Source organism: Vigna unguiculata, chromosome 5, assembly GCF_037176805.1.
Source record: "Vigna unguiculata cultivar grain cowpea cultivar isolate G323 ecotype 2 chromosome 5, ASM3717680v1, whole genome shotgun sequence".
Lineage (NCBI taxonomy): Eukaryota > Viridiplantae > Streptophyta > Magnoliopsida > Fabales > Fabaceae > Vigna > Vigna unguiculata.
Window position 1 is genome coordinate 50,397,607 of NC_140796.1, and position 23,888 is coordinate 50,421,494.

General features: G+C 35.0%; 2 protein-coding genes across 3 annotated transcripts; one reads left to right on the forward strand and one right to left on the reverse strand.

Moving 5' to 3' along the window:
• The first annotated feature begins 661 nt into the window (after positions 1-661).
• On the forward strand, positions 662-8,542 carry LOC114185687 (DDT domain-containing protein PTM-like). 2 transcript variants are annotated; one of them, XM_085673710.1, is made up of 9 exons: positions 662-1,641; positions 2,432-3,073; positions 3,254-4,445; positions 4,597-4,879; positions 5,302-5,426; positions 5,527-5,984; positions 6,097-6,125; positions 6,373-6,872; positions 6,935-7,272. In XM_085673710.1, exons 1-9 carry the CDS (start codon positions 893-895, stop codon positions 7,019-7,021), a joined length of 4,065 nt encoding a protein of 1,354 aa, XP_085529836.1. In that variant the 5' UTR covers positions 662-892; the 3' UTR covers positions 7,022-7,272. The 2 variants fall into 2 exon arrangements, with proteins under 2 accessions (XP_085529836.1, XP_027929359.1); XM_028073558.2 differs by having other exon boundaries at positions 666-1,641; positions 6,373-6,855; positions 6,935-8,542.
• A 352-nt stretch (positions 8,543-8,894) lies between these two features.
• Positions 8,895-22,184, reverse strand: LOC114183989 (AP-2 complex subunit alpha-1-like). Its single transcript, XM_028071213.2, has 28 exons — positions 21,790-22,184; positions 18,970-19,101; positions 18,668-18,793; positions 18,288-18,350; positions 18,112-18,209; positions 17,816-18,023; positions 17,566-17,637; positions 17,395-17,487; positions 16,706-16,807; positions 16,417-16,514; positions 15,882-15,963; positions 15,628-15,716; positions 14,683-14,788; positions 14,540-14,605; positions 14,086-14,192; positions 13,894-13,998; positions 13,684-13,804; positions 13,403-13,591; positions 13,058-13,282; positions 12,470-12,550; positions 12,196-12,360; positions 12,027-12,113; positions 10,251-10,376; positions 10,069-10,149; positions 9,904-9,975; positions 9,687-9,766; positions 9,434-9,597; positions 8,895-9,360 (listed from the first exon to the last, which is right to left on the reverse strand). The coding sequence occupies exons 1-27, from the start codon at positions 21,919-21,921 to the stop codon at positions 9,444-9,446; spliced, it is 3,060 nt and encodes a 1,019-aa protein (XP_027927014.1). The 5' UTR covers positions 21,922-22,184; the 3' UTR covers positions 8,895-9,360; positions 9,434-9,443.
• Positions 22,185-23,888: the final 1,704 nt, after the last annotated feature.

Below are 23,888 nucleotides of genomic sequence, written 5' to 3' on the forward strand. Positions count from 1 at the left end.
TAAAAACAATATCGGAAGATATTGTAAATTATTTATCAAAATTTTAAACGATGTACAAATTTTTAATTATTTTATCATATATTTTATTTGCATATCAATTAATTAAAAGAGTAGATGAAGTTGTATTTGCATTACAGAAGAATTTGTGAGAGAACACCCTAGCTAAAAATAATAAAATGAATAATATACTTCAAACAATATATAAAAGCCTCTTAAAATTTAAAATATCATTCTTGCAATGTTAGCCCATTTTCTAAAATAAATTGTTATCTCCTTTTGTAAAACGAGTTTAATTTTTTAAATTAAAGTCGTTAATAAATAAAAACTATCTCAGAAGATATTATAAATTATTTATGAAAAATTTAAACAATCTACATATTTTAAATTTTTATTTATTATAGATTTAATTATTATATAATTTATATATTTACAAATATTTTTGTTATAAATTGTTATTATATAAAGTTGAAATAACAAACATAAATTGAGATTCAACAAACGTAGTAGTAGATTTTACCAGCAAGATACAGAGAGAATGAGATTTGACGGAATGATTATACTAAAAGTTAAAATGGTTAAAAATATATGAATTACAGAACGTGCGTTTGACTCGTCCGAGTGAAATCGGCAACACGGACTCGACGTGGGATAACCACAACAAACCTCTTCGCTGGAGGGTGTAACACCATCACTAGCAAAATTTCCCTCTCTTCTCTCCTCCTTTTCTTCCCACAACCCTAACCACTTCCCCGTAATTCTCACCCCTCACTCTCTCTACCATCTCCCACGTCGTTTCGTTTCGTTTCATTCTAACAAACCCTAAACCTTTCATCAAACACAGAAAACTCTGCATAAAACCGCAGAGACGCTTCATTCTCCTTCTGATTCGACGATGGAGCCTCCCGTTGTGAGATCCAGAGGTCGCCCACGTAAACGGAGAAGAGAAGAGGATGGAACTGTCGCCGGCGATCCGAAAGCGTTTCCTGAGGCGAAGAAGGCGCCTCCGGTTGCACTGGTTGGTCGATACGTGCTGAAAGAGTTCCGCGGGAACACGGTTCTTCTCGGCAAAGTCGTCCGCTACGAGAGCGGGTTGTACAGAGTCGTGTACGAGAGTGGCGGATTCGAGGATTTAGGTAGCAGCGCAATTCGTAGGATACTTCTCCTTGATAGCTATTTCGACGATGATTTAATTCGGAGGAAAGGCGAATTGGAGGAGTCGGTGTTGCCGAAGATTGCGGAGGAACAAGAGAGAGGTTCGCGCGAATTGCACGAGGATTTATCGGTTGAGAGCGAAGAAGAACGAGATGAAACGGACGACGAGTCGTGCAGTGAGGCTATGGATTTGAGTTCCGATTCCCAAACGCCGATACCATCTCCACCCACGCTGCCGCCTTCTTCTGGAACTATTGGCGTTCCGGAATCGTGCGTTTTGAATCTCCTTTCAGTGTACGGATTCTTGCGGTCGTTTAGCATTCGTCTGTTTCTCAGTCCTTTTACTTTAGACGAGTTTGTCGGTGCTTTGAACTGTAAAGTTTCGAACACGTTGCTTGATGCTATTCACATTTCGCTGATGCGTGTTTTGAGACGTCACCTTGAAAACATTTCACCAGATGGCTCGCGGCGTGCAACAAAATGCCTTAGGTATTTAATTCTCTTACTTTTTTTTTTATTTAGTTCGATTTTAGCATTAGATTTAGTTTTAAGACCAAACATGGATACAGTTGCTTTTGGTACTGTTTTCTGATTAGAGAGTTAGAGGTTATTGATACTGTATAAATTGTTTTATGTTTTACTGAAGCCGCTTTATCTCATATGTCTTCAATCATGCTTACAGTGTTTTAGACCGCTGTGTGGTAGTTTTATGACTAGTATGTTACGTGCAAGTTTATTTGATTGGCGGTAAAACACGAAGTGCTCTGTTTATGTCATCAATTTTCATCCATGGAGGCCTGGAGACCGTAGTGTTAGTGTGATGATTTTAATTTTTGAAATTAGTGTCATGTTCCATTAGGTTTGATTGATGGAAAACAACTGTTCTATTTATGTTCCCATTTTCATTTTTGTTCTTTGATGGCTTGGCAGATGACAGGCTACCTTTATTCTACTGGTTAACTTGTTTTCTTCTTGTGTAGATTCCAAACACATTTGTGGGATGTTATGTCTACTGGTTAACTTGTTTTCTTCTTGTGTAGATCCCAAAAACATTTGTAGGAATGTTATATGTCTTTTTGAGTGTTAGGCCAGAATATTGTACTAGAATTTCAAAACAATGAAAATGTCTTTGTTTGAACCATCAATTAGTTTTATGCAAGACAATAAATCTGTCATTCTTTTAATTTCTCAATACGCACACTATTGTATATGCCCTAGTGTCTATTTATGAGATTTTTTATTTAAAAAAAATTTATTGGAATATGTATTTTTTTTTCAGGTGCATTGATTGGAGTCTGCTTGATGCTTTGACTTGGCCTGTTTTTACGTTTCAGTATTTAGCAATTTATGATTACACAAAGGGACCTGAGTGGAAAGGATTTTATGATGAAATCTTTTATGGCGAGTACTATTTATTGTCTGCTAGTAGGAAACTGATGATTTTGCAAATACTCTGTGATGATGTTCTGGCATCTGAGGAGTTTAAAGCTGAAATGAACATGCGTGAAGAATTAGAGGTTGGCATTGATTATGATAATGAAGATGATAGCCTTCCTACTGAAATTGGGCCAAGAAGAGTTCATCCAAGATATTCCAAAACTACTGCCTGCAAGGATAGTGAAACTAAGAAGTATGTTTCAGAATTGAATGCTGAGGATGCTGATGGAAATGGAGATGAATGCCGCTTATGTGGCATGGATGGAACTTTACTTTGTTGTGATGGTTGTCCTGCTGTCTATCATTCAAGGTGTATTGGTGTGATGAAGATGCATATACCGGATGGAGAATGGTATTGTCCAGAGTGCAAAATAAATATGATTGGGCCTTCTATTGCACGGGGAACATCACTTAAAGGGGCTGAAGTATTTGGAAAGGATTTGTATGGGCAAGTTTTCATGGGTACATGCGACCACTTACTGGTGTATGTTAACATCTTTTTTGTGTTTCTTTCATTCCATTTATTATGCTGGATTCCTTGTGCTATTTTGAATTTGTGTTCTGGTTTTTTATGTATCTGTTTTACTTTTTGCTATCAGTCCCAGTTCTCGCTATAGATGTACTTGCAAATTTGAGGTTACATTTTGATATTATATTTTTGCAGACTCGATGTCAACAGTGATAAATTTTGTCTTAAGTACTACAATCAGAATGACATTCCTGAAGTTCTCCGAGTCCTTTATGCATCTGAGCAACTTAGACCTATATATAATGGCATTTGCATGGCAATGTTAGAGTATTGGAAAATTCCAGAAAACTTCTTATCCATTTGTGTCACAAGTGTACCGCAAGTAAACTTAACAAATTCAAATACAGATATGAAACTTTCTCCCATGATTGAAGAAGAGAATGAAGCTCTAAGTTCGGTGAAGGCAGAATACAGTTCAACATTTTCAAATGGAAATTGTAGTGATAATTTGGAACCATCTCTTGATGCTTCTTTGGTTGCAAGTTCTGGTTCTGCTCCTGGAAGCAGGTACAATACAAGAACTACTGTGAATTTGAAGCTTTGTGAGGAAACTGCAATGAATTCGACATTTTCATTTGCTAACCATCAGTCCAATCCTAAGTTTGAAAATTCTGTTAACAAGTCAACTGCAGTCGGCCCCGCTAGGTGCACCTTTGTAAACAATCAATTTAATAATTATGGGCACACAAACGACTTAAGGCTGCCTATGAATTTGTCTTTGCAAACTAAAGGTGACCAATCTGGTTTTGGGAAGTGCAAAGGCAGTTTGACTAAGGATTTTATGTACACTGGTTGCTCCTATAAACCACAGTCATATATTAATTGCTATATGCATGGTGATTTTGCGGCATCTGCTGCTGCTAACCTGGCCGTTCTTTCTTCTGAGGATTCCAGATCAGAGGGTCTTGTGTCTGATAACCTGGGGAAAGCAACATCTGGAAACACTTATTTGCTTGCAAAAGCATTCTCCCAAACAGCTTCACGCTTCTTTTGGCCAAGTTCTGAAAAGAAGCTTGTAGAGGTTCCAAGAGAGAGGTGTGGCTGGTGCCTTTCTTGTAAAGCCCTTATTTCAAGCAAGAAAGGATGCATGTTAAATCATGCTGCTCTGAGTGCTACCAAAAATGCAATGAAAATCCTTTCTGGTCTTGCTCCTGTAAGGATTGGAGAAGGAATCATCCCTAGCATTGCAACTTATGTTATATATATGGAGGAAAGTTTACGTGGTTTAATAGTTGGGCCCTTTATAAGTGAATGTTACAGAAGGCATTGGCGTAAACAAGTGGAAAGAGCCACATCATTTAGTGATATAAAACCTCTTCTACTCAAAGTGAGTGATTTTTATTAGTTTTAAATCAAGGAGATTCTTTAATTTTTAATTTCCGCACTCTAGATATATTGCCTGCATTTCTTGGACTTGTTAAATGCGCAGATTTATAAATCATTTGTTTTTGCTTGGTTGATGAAATTGTCCTTTTCAGCTCGAGGAGAATATTCGAACAATTGCTTTCTGTGGGGACTGGGTGAAGTTGATGGATGATTGGTTAGCTGAATTTTCTACATTCCAAAGTGCTGCTGTTACTCTTGGAACTACACAGAAACGTGCAACATGTGGGAGGCGTAAGAAACAGTTATCTATCAACAAAGTTACAGCTGGTGCTTGTCCTGAAAATTTTACATGGTGGCATGGCGGGAAATTTTCCAAATCTGTATTTCAGAAAGCTGTTTTGCCAAAATCCATGACCAGAAAAGCAGCTAGACAAGGTATTCTAGTATATATTATGCCATTCTCAGGAGGAAGTAAATTATTAGCTAAACTGGATTGTTATTGATTCACTATGATGAACTGAAATGGAAATCGTCTGAAGTGACCCCAATTGGTCATTTTCTGGTAAAAATTATATTATTGTGTTAAATTAAAAATTATAAAATGTTGTTCATTTCTAAATGTATTTATATTGTCCATAATTAATATTGTCAACTCATAATTCAGGAGTTCTAGAAATAGTGGCTGTCAAACTTGAATTTGCTATAATCGAGTTGCATCTACAAATCCTGCTATGTAGTTTTATTTGACTACCATCCTGTCTGTTCCTAGCTGCTAACAATTATTTTTCCAATTGCATTTGAAGTAATTTAAATTTGTATGGAATAAAAATACTGATACTGACTGTTTTTGCTATCAGGTGGTTTGAGGAAAATTTCAGGTATATTGTATGCTGATGGCTCTGAGATTCCTAAAAGAAGCAGACAAGTTGTTTGGAGAGCAGCAGTTCAAATGAGTACGAATGCATCCCAGTTGGCCCTTCAGGTCTCCTAGTTTTTTTTTTTGCGTTAACAATTCTTTTGTTTGCATCAGCATGTTGGATTTGTCAATAACTTAAATTATATTTTTTTATCATTTGCACCAGGTTCGATATCTAGATTTTCATGTCAGATGGAATGATCTGATTCGTCCAGAGCACAACCTCCTAGATGTGAAAGGTCAAGATAACGAAGCATCTGCGTTTAGGAATGCAAATATTCATGAAAAAAGAATTGTGGAGGGCAAAATTTTGTATAGAGTAGCCTTTGGAAGCCAAAAACATCTTCCTTCTCGGGTAATGAAACATGTTGAAATAGAGCGAGGTCCTGAAGGAAAGGAAAAATTCTGGTTTTCTGAAAAACGGATTCCTTTATATTTGGTAAAAGAGTATGAAATGCGTAATGGAAAAATGCTATCTGATAAAGAGTACATGTACATTACATCTCAGTTGCACAAAAGGCGGTTGAAAGCTACCTACAAGGACATTTTTTTTTACCTTACCTGCAAGAGAGACAAACTGGACATACTATCGTGCTCTGTTTGTCAGCTGGGTGTTTTAATTGGGTAATTACGTTTAGTTGTCACAGTTTTGTTCAGGTGTTTGTTTACGCTATTCCTTCTTTTCTTTTACACTAATTTCTCTAACACCACAATTTGTCTCTTGGTTTTATTTCAGGAATGCTCTCAAGTGCAGTGCCTGTCAAGGTAAGCTCCTTGTGTGATCCATCATCGTTTCACTTATTTTAGTCTGCTGTGATGAAATTTTTATTTTATTTTTGAAGTGAAATTTTTTCAGTTTCTTATGAAAACGAATTAGTGTTTTCCATTACATAAACACATCAATATCATATATGAAGAACCCAAACAAATGAATCGTAATATTTTTTTTATCTTGCCCTTTTATTTTGTCTCTGCTTATTTAGTTTAAATCTTTTATTTCTTACGGGCACAGGTTATTGTCACACGGGTTGTTCAGTGAGTTCAACTGTCTCTACATGTGAAGAAGTTGAGTTCTTGGCCACATGCATACAATGTCATCATGCCAAATTACTTACTCAAAAAGAGTCTTGTAATGAGTCTCCGACTAGTCCCTTGCTCTTAGAAGGACAAGACCAAAGCACTTCAGCAGTTCTGAAGGGACCAGGGGCTAAATGTGATGGTCAAGAATTAATGTCTTCAAGGACAAAGAATAGTCGATCTGACACGAAAGGATTTGCTTCTGATTTCTCTTTGGAAACAAAAGGCCGTAGCAGAAATTGTTCTTGGGGTATTATATGGAAAAAGAAGAACAACGAAGATACAGGCTTTGATTTCAGGCTCAAGAACATTCTTCTAAAAGGAGGTTCAGGCCTGCCTCAATTGAAGCCTGTTTGTCGCTTGTGCCAAAAACCTTATAATTCTGATCTAATGTATATCTGTTGTGAAACATGTAAACGTAAGTTTTTTTCCAAGGTAATAAGTGCTGACATTTTTACCTACTTTCCCTTTATTTATCTAATATCTGAGTTTTACAGATTGGTACCATGCTGAAGCTGTGGAACTTGAAGAGTCCAGACTGTTTGATGTGCTGGGCTTCAAATGTTGCAAGTGTCGCAGGATAAAGTCGCCTGTATGTCCTTTCTCTGATTTGAGTTACAGGACTCAAGATGATAAGAGATCTTCAAGGGCTTCAAAGAAAGATTACTTCTTGGGAGATTCTGATTCTGGTACACCTATTGACAGGAGGACATGTGAGCCTGCAACTCCTATCTGTCCTGCAGTGGATGTCTCTAGACAAGACAGTGATCATCTGCTGTTCTCCCTTTCAAGTGTTGAGCTGCTGCTTGCAGAACCCGAGTTAGATGCAAATGGTGTGGGCAGTACTGTCTCTGGGCCAGGAATTCCCAAGATATCTAAACGTGAGAGGGAGAATAATGGTTCTTGTAGAGGTAATCTTCACGCTGAGTTCTCAACCAGCAATGAGATGCTTTCCAAATCAGTAAAAGATTTATTCCCCTCTGTTGAAGATGCCTCTGCTAACTGCAGTCTTCCGAAGGACCCTGAAATTGTAAATTATAACGAGTTCGTGGATTTTGAACCTCATACCTTCTTCTCACTGACTGAACTGCTCCACTCTGATGAGAATATTCAATCTGAGGAAGCTGACGCTTCTCGGGTCTTATCGGGTTGTTTGAAAAATTCTTGTAGTGTTGCTGAAGGATGCGGGACTGTTGATTTAGCATCCAACTGTGAGCCTAAAAATTTGTTACAAGGAAATGTTGATAGTTGTCGGCAATGTTCACAAAAGGAACCGCTCCCTGATCTCCATTGTCAGATTTGTAGGATTTGGATTCACAGCCAGTGTTCACCTTGGGTGGAATCACCATCTCGGCTTTCAAGTTGGAGATGTGGTGATTGCCGGGAATGGCGATAGCAGATTTTGTTTGTCATCCTGTCCAGTGAGAGTTCTATTTGGTGCGGTAATTGCCAGGAATGGTGATAGCATACATATACATACTTTGACTGGCAATTTTAGTATTAATCATAGAAGCTGGCTCAGTATGTTTGTGTGCATTTTGTTCGGGTGTCCACGAGTTAAATGAATTGCCGCGGGACTTGTGCCACTTTAGAGAGTTTAATTCATCTGCAGGTCGTCACTATGGATTTTGTTACCTTCCACTGGGATGGTCTTTGAGTAATTTTGACATCCGATACATGTTTTCAACCCGTAAACCATTCGGTTGAATGTTCTGGGAGCCATATCGGTTTAGATTACTCAATAATTCCTTTTCCTCCCACTCACTTCTATTGCTGGATTCATAGAAATTTGCTCTGATCATGGGAGATAAGCATGTTTTTGTGTTGCTTATCTGACAGGATAATTTGTATAGAAGATTGGATTCACATTTTTTTGGAGGTCGGTCAAAAAGTGAAGCCTTCACCTCTTGATCTTTAAGCTCAAACCGTGAGATGCCTAGAGAGCTCTACCCTTTCCCTGGCCCCATCAATACTCATTCTTTACACCCTCTGCACTGTACAATCGCTTTCATTCACCTTGCTTAGGCGCTTTAGGCTTTCGTAACCTTTACCAAGATTCTGCTACTTTACTAATCAATGAAATATAGGCTTTGCGAATTTTAGTATTTATTGAGTTTATAATTGCATTCGTCTTTCCTACTACAGGGAATTCGTGATCTGTCATCATTTTGTTCCGAAAATCGAACACTTCATATTTCACATTAAATATTTTTTGCTTTTTTCAATGACCTGATAAAAATTCCGAACTTCCTGAATGTGATTAATTATTATGAACTTTGTAGTAACATTTTAAACAAATTGACAACCTTAGTTGTCTTTTCATTTTAATTTCAAGTTTAATTCAGATATTATAATACACGTTGAGTGTGTTTTCAATATTTATGAAATATCTTGATTTCTACTTTAGTAATAGGAATTAGAAAAATATGCTAAACATCTATGCGAATTCCATTCGGCTTTTGAATTTGTAAATGTAAAGATACGATTAATCATACAACGGAAACTTCAATACATTTGTTTCGGCATTCAAAGCACGCCTCTCGTGTATTTTAATATAAACATAAAACACCCTAATGCATCCATAGCAAAAATGCGCTAGTCCTTACTCCACAAGCTATTATTGTATATGTAATATCAAAATAACAATTTCAAACTTACAATTGTTTCTATCAAAGGCAATATCTTACATGCTATCAGGCGCACCGCAAACAAATCCAGAGAAACTGGGAAGGGGAAAAATATGAGAAAACTAAAACCCTTGCCCAACCGATATAAAATCTCGCGTAAAGGACAATCACTTTGTGCAGAAAGAATCTCAAAAATGCCCACCAACCCAGAAATCCCTGCTCAAACACTCAGCCGGTAAACAAGCTCACTCGTAATTCCGCCAGCCCTTGCATCATGATTTCGTATATCCACCTCACTAGCTTGAGGGAAACATGGGTTAGGCTTTGTAGATGAGGTTTACAAATGTGTAATGATTAATGAACGAACACCTTTATGTTGTCATAAAAGAGCAGCCAGCATTGCTCCAGGATCCGTCAAGGATGCCGGAGCACTGCTGGGTTGAGCCACCGGAGATGCTGGAGCTAGCTGTGTTGGACGAATTGCGATGGGAGTGGGGATGCTCACTAATTGGTCCTTGATGAACTCCTTCAGCCTGCAACCCAACATTCCAATCATCAGCAAAAGATGCATGCCTATTGAAAGCATCTTGTAAAAAAGTAGAAAACTAATCACGTCACGTACTCAAATGTTAGTGTTGGGTCCCCTGAAGCAACTGTCATTCGCAGCTGGGTTCTGTCTGCTGGGTCTGTCTCAACTCTTATCTGTGCACATCATTTACAAAAAAAAGCTTTGAAACTACCTCAAGGTTCAACTAGTGTAATCACTAATCTAATTTAATCACGAATGCTGGGATAAACCTAAAACAAACAAGTTATAATAGTTCAATATAAGTACTTACTAAACAAAGCATTGCCCTAGTACTTTCTGAATAAAATGTTGTACTCGCAACAAGATTGTTTGGATTGGGATCCTAAAGATAGCAGAAACAATGTGTATTAGTAATTGTTAAGAATACCAAGAAAGATAAACAAAGAAATAAAAATGAGGAACTTCAATATCATACAAGGCCAGGGGAAACTGTTAAGTGGTAACTGTTGAATAAGTTTGCCATTTCAGGCAGTGGAAGTGGTCTAACACCTCTAACCTGCAAAATCCAGCAAAGCTATTACAAATTTGCCACAAAAATAAGAATAATAATAAAATTCGTAGATGACATCCAAACTTTACGTAATGCAGAATATATACCACTTCTTGAAGCTTCAAAGGTGGTCCAGGAAGTGATCTCCATTGAGGGAAAAACTCTTCAGCAGTTACAGATATAGGTTGCAGAAATTTATTTAGGACAGCAGGTAGGCGAAGTTTGACATTGACCTATGGAGCAACATATAAAAATACATTAATTGAAATAAAATTTGGTTGGAGAGAAATGGAGGGGATGAATTTTTGTAAACTTTTCTTGTTATGTTCAAGATGAGGAGAGAGAAGAGAGACAAAATCCCTTTTCATCAATTTTGAAGAGCTACTAAGTGGGTAAAAAATTGTTTAGAGGACTAATTTAATAATTACACAATATTAGGACCACATATAGTGATGCAAAAGGACTAATTTGTCGACACATGTAACTTAGGAGCCAAATTGTTCGTTTTTCTCTATTTACCAATGAGGAACTAATAGATAAATTAGGAAAAAAAAACAATTTGGCTCTTATGTTACAAGTATATCTCAAGGAGAAAGGCTACAACCTATATTCGTAAACCTAGGTACACACAAAAACAGCTTCTGAAAAAGCTGTACAACAAAATAATATCACCTATTTAACCACTCACTCCTCAAGCTAGATCACAAATATTGTATGCACTATGCTTTGAACATATAAACTGAATTCTAGGCTCTCTTAAAGTCCCAGTTTGAATGTCTGCAAGTAGGTTATTAGTGTTGACAAATGCAGTACCAAGTTCCTTGGACGACAATTTATCCAAGACAAAATGACGATCAATCTGTGTTTAGTTCCTCTGGAAGCGTACAACAAAATATGGAGTTCATGTGAGAGCTACTGTAAGTGTTTAATATTAATTTGCCTCTATGTAGATGACTCTACTAATTTGTGAAAGCAATGCAGTGTAGACATTGCGAAGTTTAAAGGAGAATTATGTTTTGAAATGAGAGATCTGGGTTTGCTATCCTATTTTTTGGGACTGTAATTCTGTCCAAATACTAGTTGATTGCGGTATAAAGTTAGAGAAGGAAGAAAGTGACAAGGTACTCAATGCAACCTTGCATAAACAGATTGTTGGTTCACTGAGATTTTGTGCTGATGTGGACCTGGCATAGCCTATGGAGTGGGGCTGATTAGTAGATCTAGGGTTCATCCAAGTTTTTCTCATTTGTTTGTAGAAAAGAGGATATTGAAATATGCGAATGACACTCTGGGATATGGGTTGTTTTCAAAATATGATAGTAATATTTGATAAAGTATAGACAGGGTATCTGTTTATGATGTGTGGAACACCTATTTTGTAGTGTTGTAAGAAGTCAGTGGTGGGATTGCATATTGAGACAAGATCTCACTTCCTAAGGGATCAAGTCAGTAAAGGAAAGGTGGAGCTAAAATATTGCAGTACTACTAACAGGTGGCTGATATTTTAACAAAAGCCTCTCAAGGCTGACAGATTCAAGTTGATTAGAGAGATGATACTAGTGCAGTCTATTGGTAATCTGAATTAAGGGAGAATATTGTAGATAACTCAGTTAGTGTTGTGTTAGGTAGTTAGTGGATTGTTAACTAACTGTTGTAATAGTACTATAAACAATAATGATGTACTGCGGCACACGTGTGAGAAATACACTTTCAAATTTGGTACAAGTTTCCTTTTCTTCGTTTTTGTGAGTGTGTTCAGTGTGTTCTGACATAAGTAGTCAACTGGCATTTTTTTCTGACTAGCCTTGGAAGCATATGCTAAACTCAACTCCATCAGCATTTTTTAAATTAGACAAATGAACCACAGGTTTAAATTTTAGTACCCTATCGTTACCAAACATGTAGGAGAAATCAAGAACAGCGACATCCCTGCTTGGATGGAGATTAATGACCTCAAGTGGGCATTGCACCTATACAATCAAAAGAGGGAAAATGTAAATTAAAAAAATAACAATATTTGAAAGAAACCAACAGTAACAAAAGGATTCTCACTTGTGCCCGGGGAGGTATTGTTTCTGGTACTAGAGAGAGCTCCATCTTCAAATGTGTGGGAGGCAATATTAAAGCTTGAACAGAGACAAGAGGAGAAGTGTTCTTGTTTCCCAAGAAAAGAACAAGATGCCCAAGGTGCGCCCTCCATTCTGCCTTAATACCAATCTGGGCACATATATATTTTAATCTAAGAACACAAGTTTAAGCTGCAAATATACATGATCAAAATTAAAACAATAAATAGAGAACACTAGAAAATAAATGAAGCAAATACCTGAATGTAGGGATCCTCGTATAGAACACCACTATCCTTCACGCACAAAGCATGAAACCTTTCAGCAATATTTCCGATTGGCTGCACATACAAAAGGTGCAAGTTATATTCCAATGACCACCAGTTATTTTGTAGTAATATCCTTCTAATGTTGAACAATAGAGAACAGAGTCTAGTGAAAAAGTAATTGTTACACGGCCTAATTTTGTATTTGTCCTTGAAAGTTCTGCTGTAAGAATGTGGTTCATCGTCAACAATAATCAAGTGTAGAAAAATATAAGATGCAGAAAATATAAGAAACAGAAACCAGAGCGGGATAGACCCCCGCTCTGATACCAACTTGAGATTGAAACTGAAAATATATGATTTTGAGGGCTTATAGGACTGCTCTCACTTTCTTCTATTTATAATGAAAAACTGATATAAGGTTACATAAAAGACTAAGAGACTGCACTAGAACCCTAGGTGCAGAACTAGATACAGCAGCAGGAGGTTTCCCACACTGTACACCCTATACATAGGGTTAATGATACTACATAGAAGTAATAATTCTAACAATAAGAAAAAACCATATCTAATGCAAGGTACCTGCACAGAATTCGTCTGTTCTCCAGCAGGTACTATGGCTGTGGCTTCAACCACAGTTCCTTCTAATCCTGAATTAGAGCTTGACCGAGTGTGGATAACTGGAGGGCCTTCAATCGCCAATGGACCCAAGAGATCCCCAAGCAGATCCGCTGAAGGAGGTTGAGAATCTACTTTACTCAAAGTCCCATTTTCCTGGGATAATCTTTCACCTGCTGAGGTATCATCCTGTTTAGAAAATAACAGGTGTCAAACAAAGCAATAGGATGAACCATTATACAGTTAAAGATGAAATAATGTTGACCAAAATCATTTGTGAAGATACACAAAGCAGAGTGAACAACTAACCACATTACTGCTTATGCTGGGCATCTTTACAAGGCTAAGTTGGCCACCAGGAGGAATTCCATTAGCATGACTTTGTTCTGTTACAACCAAAGCATTTGATGTTTGAGATAGTTGCTGAGCTCGTAACTTTATGGCACTTTGTTCTGCAGTGTCAACTTCAGTGTCTTCAGCCTTTTTAATCAAAGCAGACTGAATTTGAAAAAGAGTATCCATGAGTGTATATCATAAGTGATAATGTAAATTTCAAACAAGTTGTCTCTGAATCAATATTGCAAGAAAACCTGTCGTTCAGGGAATTTAGGCATTTCGGCCAATATATCCATTAGAGCTGCACCTTTTCTACTCAATGCAAAATATTCAACAGCTCTTTGCTGTATTTCGACTTCAATTGAGCTTTCATATCTAAACATGAGAAAATGGGTTAGAAGAACCTATGGCCTCATGAAAAACCATAGTAATAAGAAATTGAATACTGAAGAGGTCAATCTCACTTCTTAAATATAGTCCATATCTGATTTTGTAATTCAGGGTCTGGTGGTTGACTGTGCATCAGAATTTTAGCATATGTAGACAAAAGAATAGAAATAGTAGAAGTCCTGAATATAAAGCACATATTGTAAGGTATCTTGAAAAAAATGAATTTCAACTGAAAATTAAATGAAGTAGAGTGTGATTCCCCTTACGATACAGTAGGAAGCTTCTCATGTATAATGCCAAATATTTCCTTTGGACTGCATCCAGGTCGTCTGGCTAGAAGGTGCCCAAACTCTCCAAGGATGTATGCACTGACCTGTTGAAGTGTATTCACATGAGGTAGAAATTAAACAAATACTTGCTTTCTCATAGTGAATAAATTAAGATATAAATTATTTAGAAACTATTTGCAAACATATCAATATAAAGTAAAATACTAAACAAAATCCAAAATAATAGTAAGAAAAACTTATCGACATTCATCATATTTTGTAAGAGATTATGGAAGTTCAAGTTAAAGGAATCACTTCACAAAAATGTCACTGTTTTTCTCTAGTATAATTAAATATTTCTTACCCATTTCAATAAGTGGAACTTTGCAAAAATATCGTCCATACAAACCAGTAACACAGATAATTAAAGAATGGTAACAAAAATACAAACCTTAACCATTGTCTCGTGTATAGCAGGTTTATCAAGATACTCTCGCGCTTTTGCCGCAGCATAAGGCTGAAAAAGACATCAAATGCCCAGTGAATGTTTTGCATATTAGGGAGCAGTATCATAGTCACAAGTTCCAAACATACCTGTAAATCTTCATTGTTTGTAACAAACTGCACCACCCGAAACCATATATCATCACTAACAAAATCTCCAGCCTTGTCAATTAATTGAAGAATCACGTCAACGTACCTGCATAAAAAGGATGGCATGATATACATATTACATCAACAATAAGATATAAGATAACTATGGATTTTTTATTCAGGGAACGGGGTGACGGATTTACTGTTTCTATTCTACAAAATACTAAACAAAGTCTCCCAAGTTTCACATGTTCAAAAAGAACACAATCTAGCAGTTTCTCTACGCTGTCCCTACTAATTTCTAAATAATTGCCTATATTTGCATCAGAAAAATTCTGATTGAAATTAAACAGGTTGGCTATTATTTTGAATTTTATAGTTATATAGTCCTTTTCTCAAGTAGATATTTCATGACAAAAAAGTCAGGTGAAAAAGTTGAATACAGGTCATCCTCAAAATAAATAATAAAAAAAAAAACAGAAAACAAGCCACAGAAAAAGATGAAAGGACACATGAACGGATCAAAACAAAAGATAAGTAAACAAGTATATCTCTTCAATTATACTGAATTTTTTTAATTTTAATAAAAAAATCCATCACATTTGTGATAATGAAACCACTCTTACAATTAATCATAGGGTCACAAAAAGACACTCGGAGACTTTGCACTCGAGCCTATTGGGGAATTTCTTCAAGGTCAGGGCAAACTATCTGTTTATCTGCCCATCTAAAATAGCTGAATTGTTATCCTAGATTTATTAGTGATAAGAATAAGGAACTATATACTGCCTTTTTTTAAGAATCCATTTCATTAGATGCTATGCTGTATGAAAGTAACCTTTATGAGGAACTCAGGAGTTACATATCTAGAGGATCAATGATGAGATTGTCTGCTACAGTAACAGCACTATTCTTTTACTTCTTTAGTAGGTTCAATTACATTACCATGAAAGGTCTGGTGCAAACTTCTCAGCTAGAATAGCCGCTTTAAGTGACAATTCCTCACGCATTGCAAACTCTGCTGTGCTGAGATACTACAAAAAAGTTGAAATCGCAAATTAATAATTAAATGTACCCAGTTAATAGCTAGTTCATTTCATTTGTTTATTGTATCATGAGGTGGCTGTTGAGAAGGTGGTAGGGTTTACATTACAATAAATTTTCACATTACATGAATTAGTTTGGACCTAGTTGCATACCTGCAGTAGTTCTTCAACTATATCCTTTGCATTTGAAACATCACACATGCCATAAAGCAAATCTAGAGCACGCCTCCGAATACTGCAAGTAAATAAATGCAGTTAAAAAATCTAGATTTAACAAAAATTGGCATTGAGAATTACGGAATTTGCTTTGTATCAACTTTGCATTTTAATGCACGTGAAGATTTTAAGAGAAACTAGTTTAGTAAACAGTATCAACCTTCACGTACAGGTAGCATTTTTTCAAAACATAAAATAATTTATAAACTACTCATTAACAGGAAAACAAAAAAGTAAAACCAAGATCTTGAAAAGAAAGTGTTTTGATCTCAACTACTCATTTTAGGAAGGTCAGGAGGAATATAATCAGAGTGAATCAATGAATGGACATCCTATATTTAATTGGCCCACTTTATGTATAAATGAAAACATATATGCTACCAATAAGTAAAGACTGGATTCCGAATGCAAATAATTCAGTGATGATATATACAGGATAAATGATGTTAACATATAGGATAGCACATGTAACCTGATGTCAGGATCTTTCAATGAGGTAATAATCTGAGCTTGATGTCTTTTTATGATATCTTGTATATCAGTAACCATCAACATTCTAGTCATATTCTCCTGCACCGTAATAGCATATATTTTATGAACTGCAATGTTCCATTATGACAACCAACAAATACCACCAAAGCCTTCAAAAGTGTGATACAATGAGACCTACCACAGAATATTGGCATGCAACTTTTGTCCCTCCTTTCAAACAGAAAGAAAAGAGAAATATGCATTTTAGCAAATGTGTCCCCCAAACTTACCAAGCCAAGATACCGGATGTTTGGTTCACGGACAGCAATAAATTTTCCAAGAAGAGCCACACATTGAGACATCATCTCCTTTTCGGCATCAAGGTGCATCACCTGAAGAGAGCAATCAAAATAGAGACAATAACTACTACATCTCATTGTGAGAAAAAAATTCATTTTTGAGTAAATTGGGAGGGGAGTAACAGCCACCAAATTCACTACATGCGTCTCTATATGAAGAATTAAGGACACCTATAGAACCCCCAAATTCACACTGTAAGCATTCTTATAAAGATGTGCATGCAGATCTATGGATAGAAATGAAGAATACCAATCAAATACGGAAAAGGAGAAGAAAAAAAGAATATACCACAAAATGGCACAATGGTGTGCTTTTGAGAGGACAAAATGATAGAGTAATAACAGCACAGTCCCACTAATACTATTTAAGCACATGACAATATATCTATTTCAGCAGCGAATTCGGAAGTGAAGAAGAAGCATTTAACGTAAAAAGTGCCAGAAGTACAACGTAAAATGTTGGGGCCTACTTTGCAACAGTTTTGGTTAATTTGACCAGTAACATTCATAATTATTGGATTATCATTTACATATGCAGGTTAATGCCATATACAGTGATCAGTTTAAAGAACAAAAATATGGTTATTTCTTTAAAATATAGTATAGCACAATAAACATACCAGAGCAAGGGCTTCAAAAAGAACAGCATGGGATGCATTATTTTTGTTCACATTTTTTACAACATCAGTTCCCATCAGTATCCTTTGCAAGACCTGAAATGATAGATCAAGGCTCGGTAAAACTATTAACTAAACAAATGTTTTGGACAATTTCAATGTGATCTGACAAACCTCAAACAGTGACCTTCTGGCATTAGGATCTTCAATTGTAGGAAAATATTGAAGAGCCCTCATTGTTTTTACCTACATTAAGTAAAAATTAGTAAGAGAATAAAAGGTTTGTGTGCTGGATAAAACAAAAAAATTTACTTCAACACTTTTGGTTCTCGATGAAAGCAAACAAGCTGAAAGAATTTGAAAACCTTCCTTAAATCAAAGCCAATTGAGAAATATATATTTTACAAAAAGAAAATTCACAAACCTGAAGCCAGGGGGATGGGATACCATAATAAGTGTATTCTTGAGGGATATCCAGGTTCCTAGCAAGCCGCTCTAAAATTTTGATACACTTGGGAAGACAACTCCAATATGCCTCGTGGTTGTTTGATACCAATGCAACAAGAAGACTCATAGAAGATGTCAAAACACCAAGATCTCGTTCATCCAAAAGTTGTGCCATCCGATCCGCCCTTAGGGTAGAAGATTGAGAAATAAGCTCTTTGAAGAAAAAACCATACAGAAAAAAGTGTATACTAGCATAATTACATTGAGATTTACCATCCATCTACATTAACAACATCAGGATTTTTCCTGTATAGACGCAGCAAACACAATGCAGCTTTTTTTCTGACAAGTGGCCTGCAACTGCTTGATATCTAGATCACAAAATGCAGTTAAGATCATTATTTGCCAATAAATTCACCTATTTAATGAATAATGCAATAATTTCTTACCAGCAACTTTTGCACATCAGGTGCTAAGGACTCGGCAAATTCTCTCCCACCAATATTTCCAACCTACAAGATAACCCTTTTGCTCACATACATTGAAACCATAACGGTAAAGAAAAAAAGCATAAAGAGTCATCTAATGTGAATACTTTATTAGTTTATAACTTATATAATCATTGAAGGTTCATATTAACAAGTGAAAGTTTTTAATGGAACATGATCAGCAGAGAATGGTAAAATAATTAGAAGAGAAAGTCCACCACAAATTGCAAAAATAATTGCTCAAAGACTTCTTGTTAATGCCTTTTAAGATACTAAAATTAATGTATGTTATCATTAAATGATTAACATGACGAGCAAGTCCAGGAAAGGTATTACCATACCATAGTCAATGCTAGACACTGGTAGGTTTCATTACGACCAATGATATCATTGCGCACTGTATTTATAGCCAACCTGAGAAAGTCATGATTTTCATTAAGCAAACTTGAAGTTACAATGTATCCGACCTGCAGTCATTTACAATGATATTAGAATTCCTTCTTCAGTCTACAGATATTTTCTCTGCTAGGTAAACATGTAAATGAACTGAAACTGAAACAGTGCTCTAACACAATGGAGTAATGTATATATTGAGAGAGTAAAGAAACATTACAAAAAGGCATCAAAAAGGAGAACAAAATACCTGTTTTTCAGGATACTTTGGGGCAGATATAAGAGAAACAGCTTCCATGTGACCAAAATCCACATCATAGCCAAGCATGTATATATAAAGCATTTTCCAAACATATTTCTTTTTCTCGTATGGAGTCAAAGCCTAAAGCAGAACCAAAAGTAAAAAAATTAAATAAAGCCATTCACAAGTTGTTTCGAACAAAAGCAAGAACAAATGGAACTGGAGTAATAGATGAGTAGATATATTTTACTTTATGGCAAAACTGGAATATAAAGAAGCTAAATTATCAGGGAATGCTAAACAAATCAAAGCAGTTAGATAAAGACAATTTTGGAAAGGGAAAACAAAAATTTGAAAACACTGTTTCTCTAAAAGCAGAAAATCAACAAAATAAATAAAAATAAAGAATTTGAAAAATCAGATTTTTTTTTTTTGAGAAACTCACTTTTCTATAATTAAAAGGGTAGTTTAACAGATATATAGGAAAAAGTATTCAAAACAACAAATATAGAAGGAAGAACAAATAAGAGAGATTTCAGGACACAATTTGGCTTCAGGAGTAACAAATGTGACATAGAAAGAAAGAAAATCAATTAGCCAATAGATAGTTCCGAAACCCTCTAGTGTAAATTATATGTCTGATACCATTTGAGCCAAAAAAAAAATGACAGTTTATTATAAAAACCATAGGCACCATTAGAGTGTTAAGTAAGAACTAGGTTGGCAAGGACAAAAGCAAGTCCCAAGAAAGAGTTGTGCAGCAAAGACAAAAGTCAAACAACAATCTTCTGCATTGAATACCACAGTCCAATTGCTAGAAGAGCTCTTTATGTGAAAGGTTCCTCATATTTAGAAACAAGGTCATAACTCAGTAAAGGTGATGATAAAATGAAATTCCATCATTGGGTACTGTTCATAGTAAATAATCAATATTAAATATTTTACTTTACTAGTCGGCAATGACATTGCAATCCTCAGAATCATAGACCATCAATTTCTGTTACCAAAGTGGATTCAGGGCCCCACATTTTTTGAAACATACAGATATGCATGTGACTGTGAGTCAGCTGGAGAGAATCAAACAAACCATCTCCCTATCCGAAAATTAAGGAACTATAGGCCTAAAAGGATTAGAGCACCAAAAATCCAAAAAAAAAAAAAAACAGGAGAAATGACTCCCACCTAAGATAAATGACATTTTATACAGACAGAGACTTGTCAAATGGGGAGCTTGCATATACAGAATTTGTGCTTCATGTTAGAAGAAGACTGGAAAGTTCCAAGGGAAAAGTTACAATCAATAATGATATAAATCTACAATTTTATTGTTTTCTTCCGTTATTTATGATCAATAATTTTCTGTTAGAATGAAGACAGCTTGGTCTGAATGATGATTTATTTGGATTCCTTCGATTTAGTTTAAGTTTATTTCTTTCTATTCAATTGAGTGTTAAAGTTAATGAATGATACTGAATTGGCCATTTACAAACTTGTAGGATGTTAGAAGAATGCAAAATTTATATATGACCTGCATAAGAACATGCAAAAAATACCATAATCATTACTTTTCTAAAAATAGTGTTGAGTGGGATTTTTTGTGAGTAACATAGACTCTATAAATCATCAATGTCTTATTTATTCTTCTTAGAATTCAAGAACAAAATTAATTGGGTTTTAGAAACTAAAGAGAATTGATGTTGCAAGAATTGAGTATTAGTTAATCTAGATCCATCGATAGACTATGTCTTAGTTAAGGTAGAATGCTGAAAGGTAGCAGGAAAACTCAAATGAAATTGGGTTGCCAGTGTTTCCAACGTTGAATATTTACTCTCTAACTAACTAACATGGAGAATACCGTATTTTCATTCTTGCTTTTCAGGATTTAGTTCCCGTGATGTATTCATTAGGAATTAAGTTACGGCCTAAACCCAAATTGTAAGAATCCTTATGGAAACAACACTAGACTCATCCAATTTTCCACTGGATTTTATGCAGTAGCAAATTTTAACAATCAGAATGCAAGGCCAGGACTATCTTCTAGATTGGAACTAACTGAAATTAACTCAGAAAGATAGATGCATCTATAGAGAGGCTGTAAAACACATAAGAAACTCTGACCACATATAATAATATAACAGTTGAACAAATTATAGCATATTTCAAGTCAATTCTTACCCTAGGGATCCAAAGAGGAATTTTGTAACATATCATTATATGGCTTGCAATCATTCTTTGCCACGGTAATAAAATGGACACCACAAGTTATTTCACAAATAAACTATGCTACTTGCAATGTACTAGATCTACTAAATCTGTTCAAACTGAGAAGAACTGACATTCTACCACATAAATATCTACACATGAGCTATTAAATCTATCGGTACCAGCTGCCATTCTATGTCATCTTCAATGTTGCAGCCAAAGGGGCATTATTAGAAGTAAACAGAACATAATAACTTAACACCTTAACCCCTAGAATTTCAGCTTATTGCTAATTTTTTCCTATACTCTTCCACAACTAAGCTATCATGAAAACCTTTGTTTTTCATGCAGCAGTAAACCAGTAGGAATCTCAGGTCCAGACCCCACTAAAGTCCAACTAATTTGAACATTCAAAGCACGATACCTAATTTTTATCTATCAATTTTAAACACCAATCCCGACACTACCAAAGAGGTCATTGCTTTCAATTTTCTAGGTTTTCACAGCCTCAAAGTGATAACAAACACAGTAGACGAGAAAACAAAATCTCAAGCAACAGAACCAGAGTGCAAAAACAACAGGAACTACGCCGAAAAGCTGAAAGGAGAAAATAAACCCTAAGCAAACCTTCTCATTTTTGAAGCGCGTGCGTATGTTGCCGAGTTCCTTGTCCACGCGAAGCCTCTCCTGCTCCTTGTTCTGGCAATTGCGAATATCACTTATGAAAACGGAGAGTCCTCGCATCCCCGACATCGCCATCACCTATGGCGCTCACAGATCCCTCTCTTCTCTTCAGATCCCCAAACTTGATTTGGTTGCGGATTCGATCCGATCCAACGCGAATTTTGAACGGTCTTTGATCTTCAGCTCCAAATTGCAGAAACACAAACGAAAAACCCAGTAGGAGAAACAATTCAGTTGTATGTTAAGGTTGATCTAGAGCCAAAAACAGTTCCGAGGAGAGAGAAAGAGAGAGAGAAAGGGTGGACTGAAGGAAATTGAAAAAGCCCTCGAACACTGCTGGAACCACCTTTTATTTTCCATTTTCATACCATTTTACCAATTTCGTGTTCCATCATTTTCTGTTTTTTTTTTTTTTTTTGCCTTTGGACTTTTCTTTTTCATTAAATAAATTATGACAATTATTAAAACATGTCCTTTAACACAGTTTTTAAACATCTCTCTCTAATTAATTTAAATCTATTTTAAATGACCAAATTTGTAAGTTGCACTATTCAATGACTTTTGATCATTCCAACCCCAAATACACACAGTTTTTAATCAATTTTAACATTGTTAAATACCTTAGAGTTGAGATTATTTTTATTGTTTTCGTTTAATTGAAATTTGAGTTCAATTTTACATATATAATTGTGTTGAATACTTATAAAAAAAATATATTATTATTATTCACCATGATTTTGCAGTTTGTTCAATTCACTCTTTCAAATGTGATTTTTTATGTTTAAAATAAAAATTAATTGTTATTTATTTAATGATTCACACTATTCTTTAATTTTTAACTAGATTCCAAACAAGTTTCCAGTACCAACTTAGTTCTGTCTTTTGTTTCTTTCTTCTTGCTTGTAACAAAAAAATCTTATGTTCACTGTTTTTATTTCATCATTTTCTTTAAGAAATTAGTTTGCTTTTTTTTTTTTTTCATTTGTTGTCTTGTTTTCCCCTTCATGATTATGATATTTATTCTCTCTCTTTTGCCTTTAGTGTGTAAGTCAATGATATGTGGGAAGGGTCAAAGACCCAAAGTCTTATTTGTCCTCCTACTATTGAAATTGGAATTATATGCTGTACCACATTTCTTAGGTATCTTATTCCAACTAGGTCACTAATTGAGTTAATACATTGTGTAAATTCCTTTTGATTATGTCTTTTAACCCAGCTTTACTTTATTTAATGTCTTGCTATTTTGATATTTTTATACAATATTTTACTCATAGAACATTCAGCTGTGTATCATTAAAATAAAATCAAGTTCTTTTTGTTTTTATTTCAATTATAGAATTTTCCTTTTATATAAGAAAGTATTTAATACCTTGTGTTTTGCATGTTATAGAACTACAATACAATAAGTTAATAAAATGGTACACTTTTGTTATATAAAATTTGTTGGGTCTTTACCTTTTATTTATACACCTCTTATAATAATGAAATATAAAAAAACATAATTAAAAAATTATATATTATGATAATTATTAAAATAAAGAAATTATAAAATCAGTAATCAAACACGTATACTAGAAAATAATTATTTTTTTAAACTACAATAATTATGAACAAAAGTCAGGTCAAAGACATTAAGTCAAAATATCATTACATATGTGCACCAGAAAATATAATTCATTATAACAGTTTGAGATTAATTTTATAAAACAGCTTAAATTTTATTTAAAAAATAATTAATTCTTTAATCACCTATCAAATACATTAAGAAGTATCTAAAAAAAGTACTTTTCAAAATGCATTAAAAAGTTTTTAAATAAACATTTTCAAACAATAATTAACAATGTGTTTGTATCTACTAAGTTATTCTTACAACAAAATAGAAAAAAAAATAATTATTAATTAGTTTGTTTTTTAAGGTCTGAGTGAAAATTGTGAGAAAGAAAGAGGATGAAAATGTTTCACTAATCAAGGTCAGAAAAAAGTTCAGAATTTGTAATGAGATTGACTATATATATTAATATTATGTATGATTATTTGTTATG

Bases quoted from the DNA above. Each gene is read 5' to 3' on its own strand.
- LOC114183989 (XM_028071213.2), bottom strand. From the start codon at position 21,921: ATGGCGATGTCGGGGATGCGAGGACTCTCCGTTTTCATAAGTGATATT. The intron at 16,515-16,705 runs GTAAGTTTGGGG...ATTACGGTGCAG, and splicing joins ACATCCGGTATCTTGGCTTG to GAGAATATGACTAGAATGTT. The intron at 13,805-13,893 runs GTGAGATTGACC...TCTCATGTTTAG, and splicing joins ATATGGACTATATTTAAGAA to ATATGAAAGCTCAATTGAAG.
- LOC114185687 (XM_028073558.2), top strand. From the start codon at position 893: ATGGAGCCTCCCGTTGTGAGATCCAGAGGTCGCCCACGTAAACGGAGA. The intron at 3,074-3,253 runs GTATGTTAACAT...ATATTTTTGCAG, and splicing joins ACATGCGACCACTTACTGGT to ACTCGATGTCAACAGTGATA. The intron at 6,126-6,372 runs GTAAGCTCCTTG...TTACGGGCACAG, and splicing joins CAAGTGCAGTGCCTGTCAAG to GTTATTGTCACACGGGTTGT.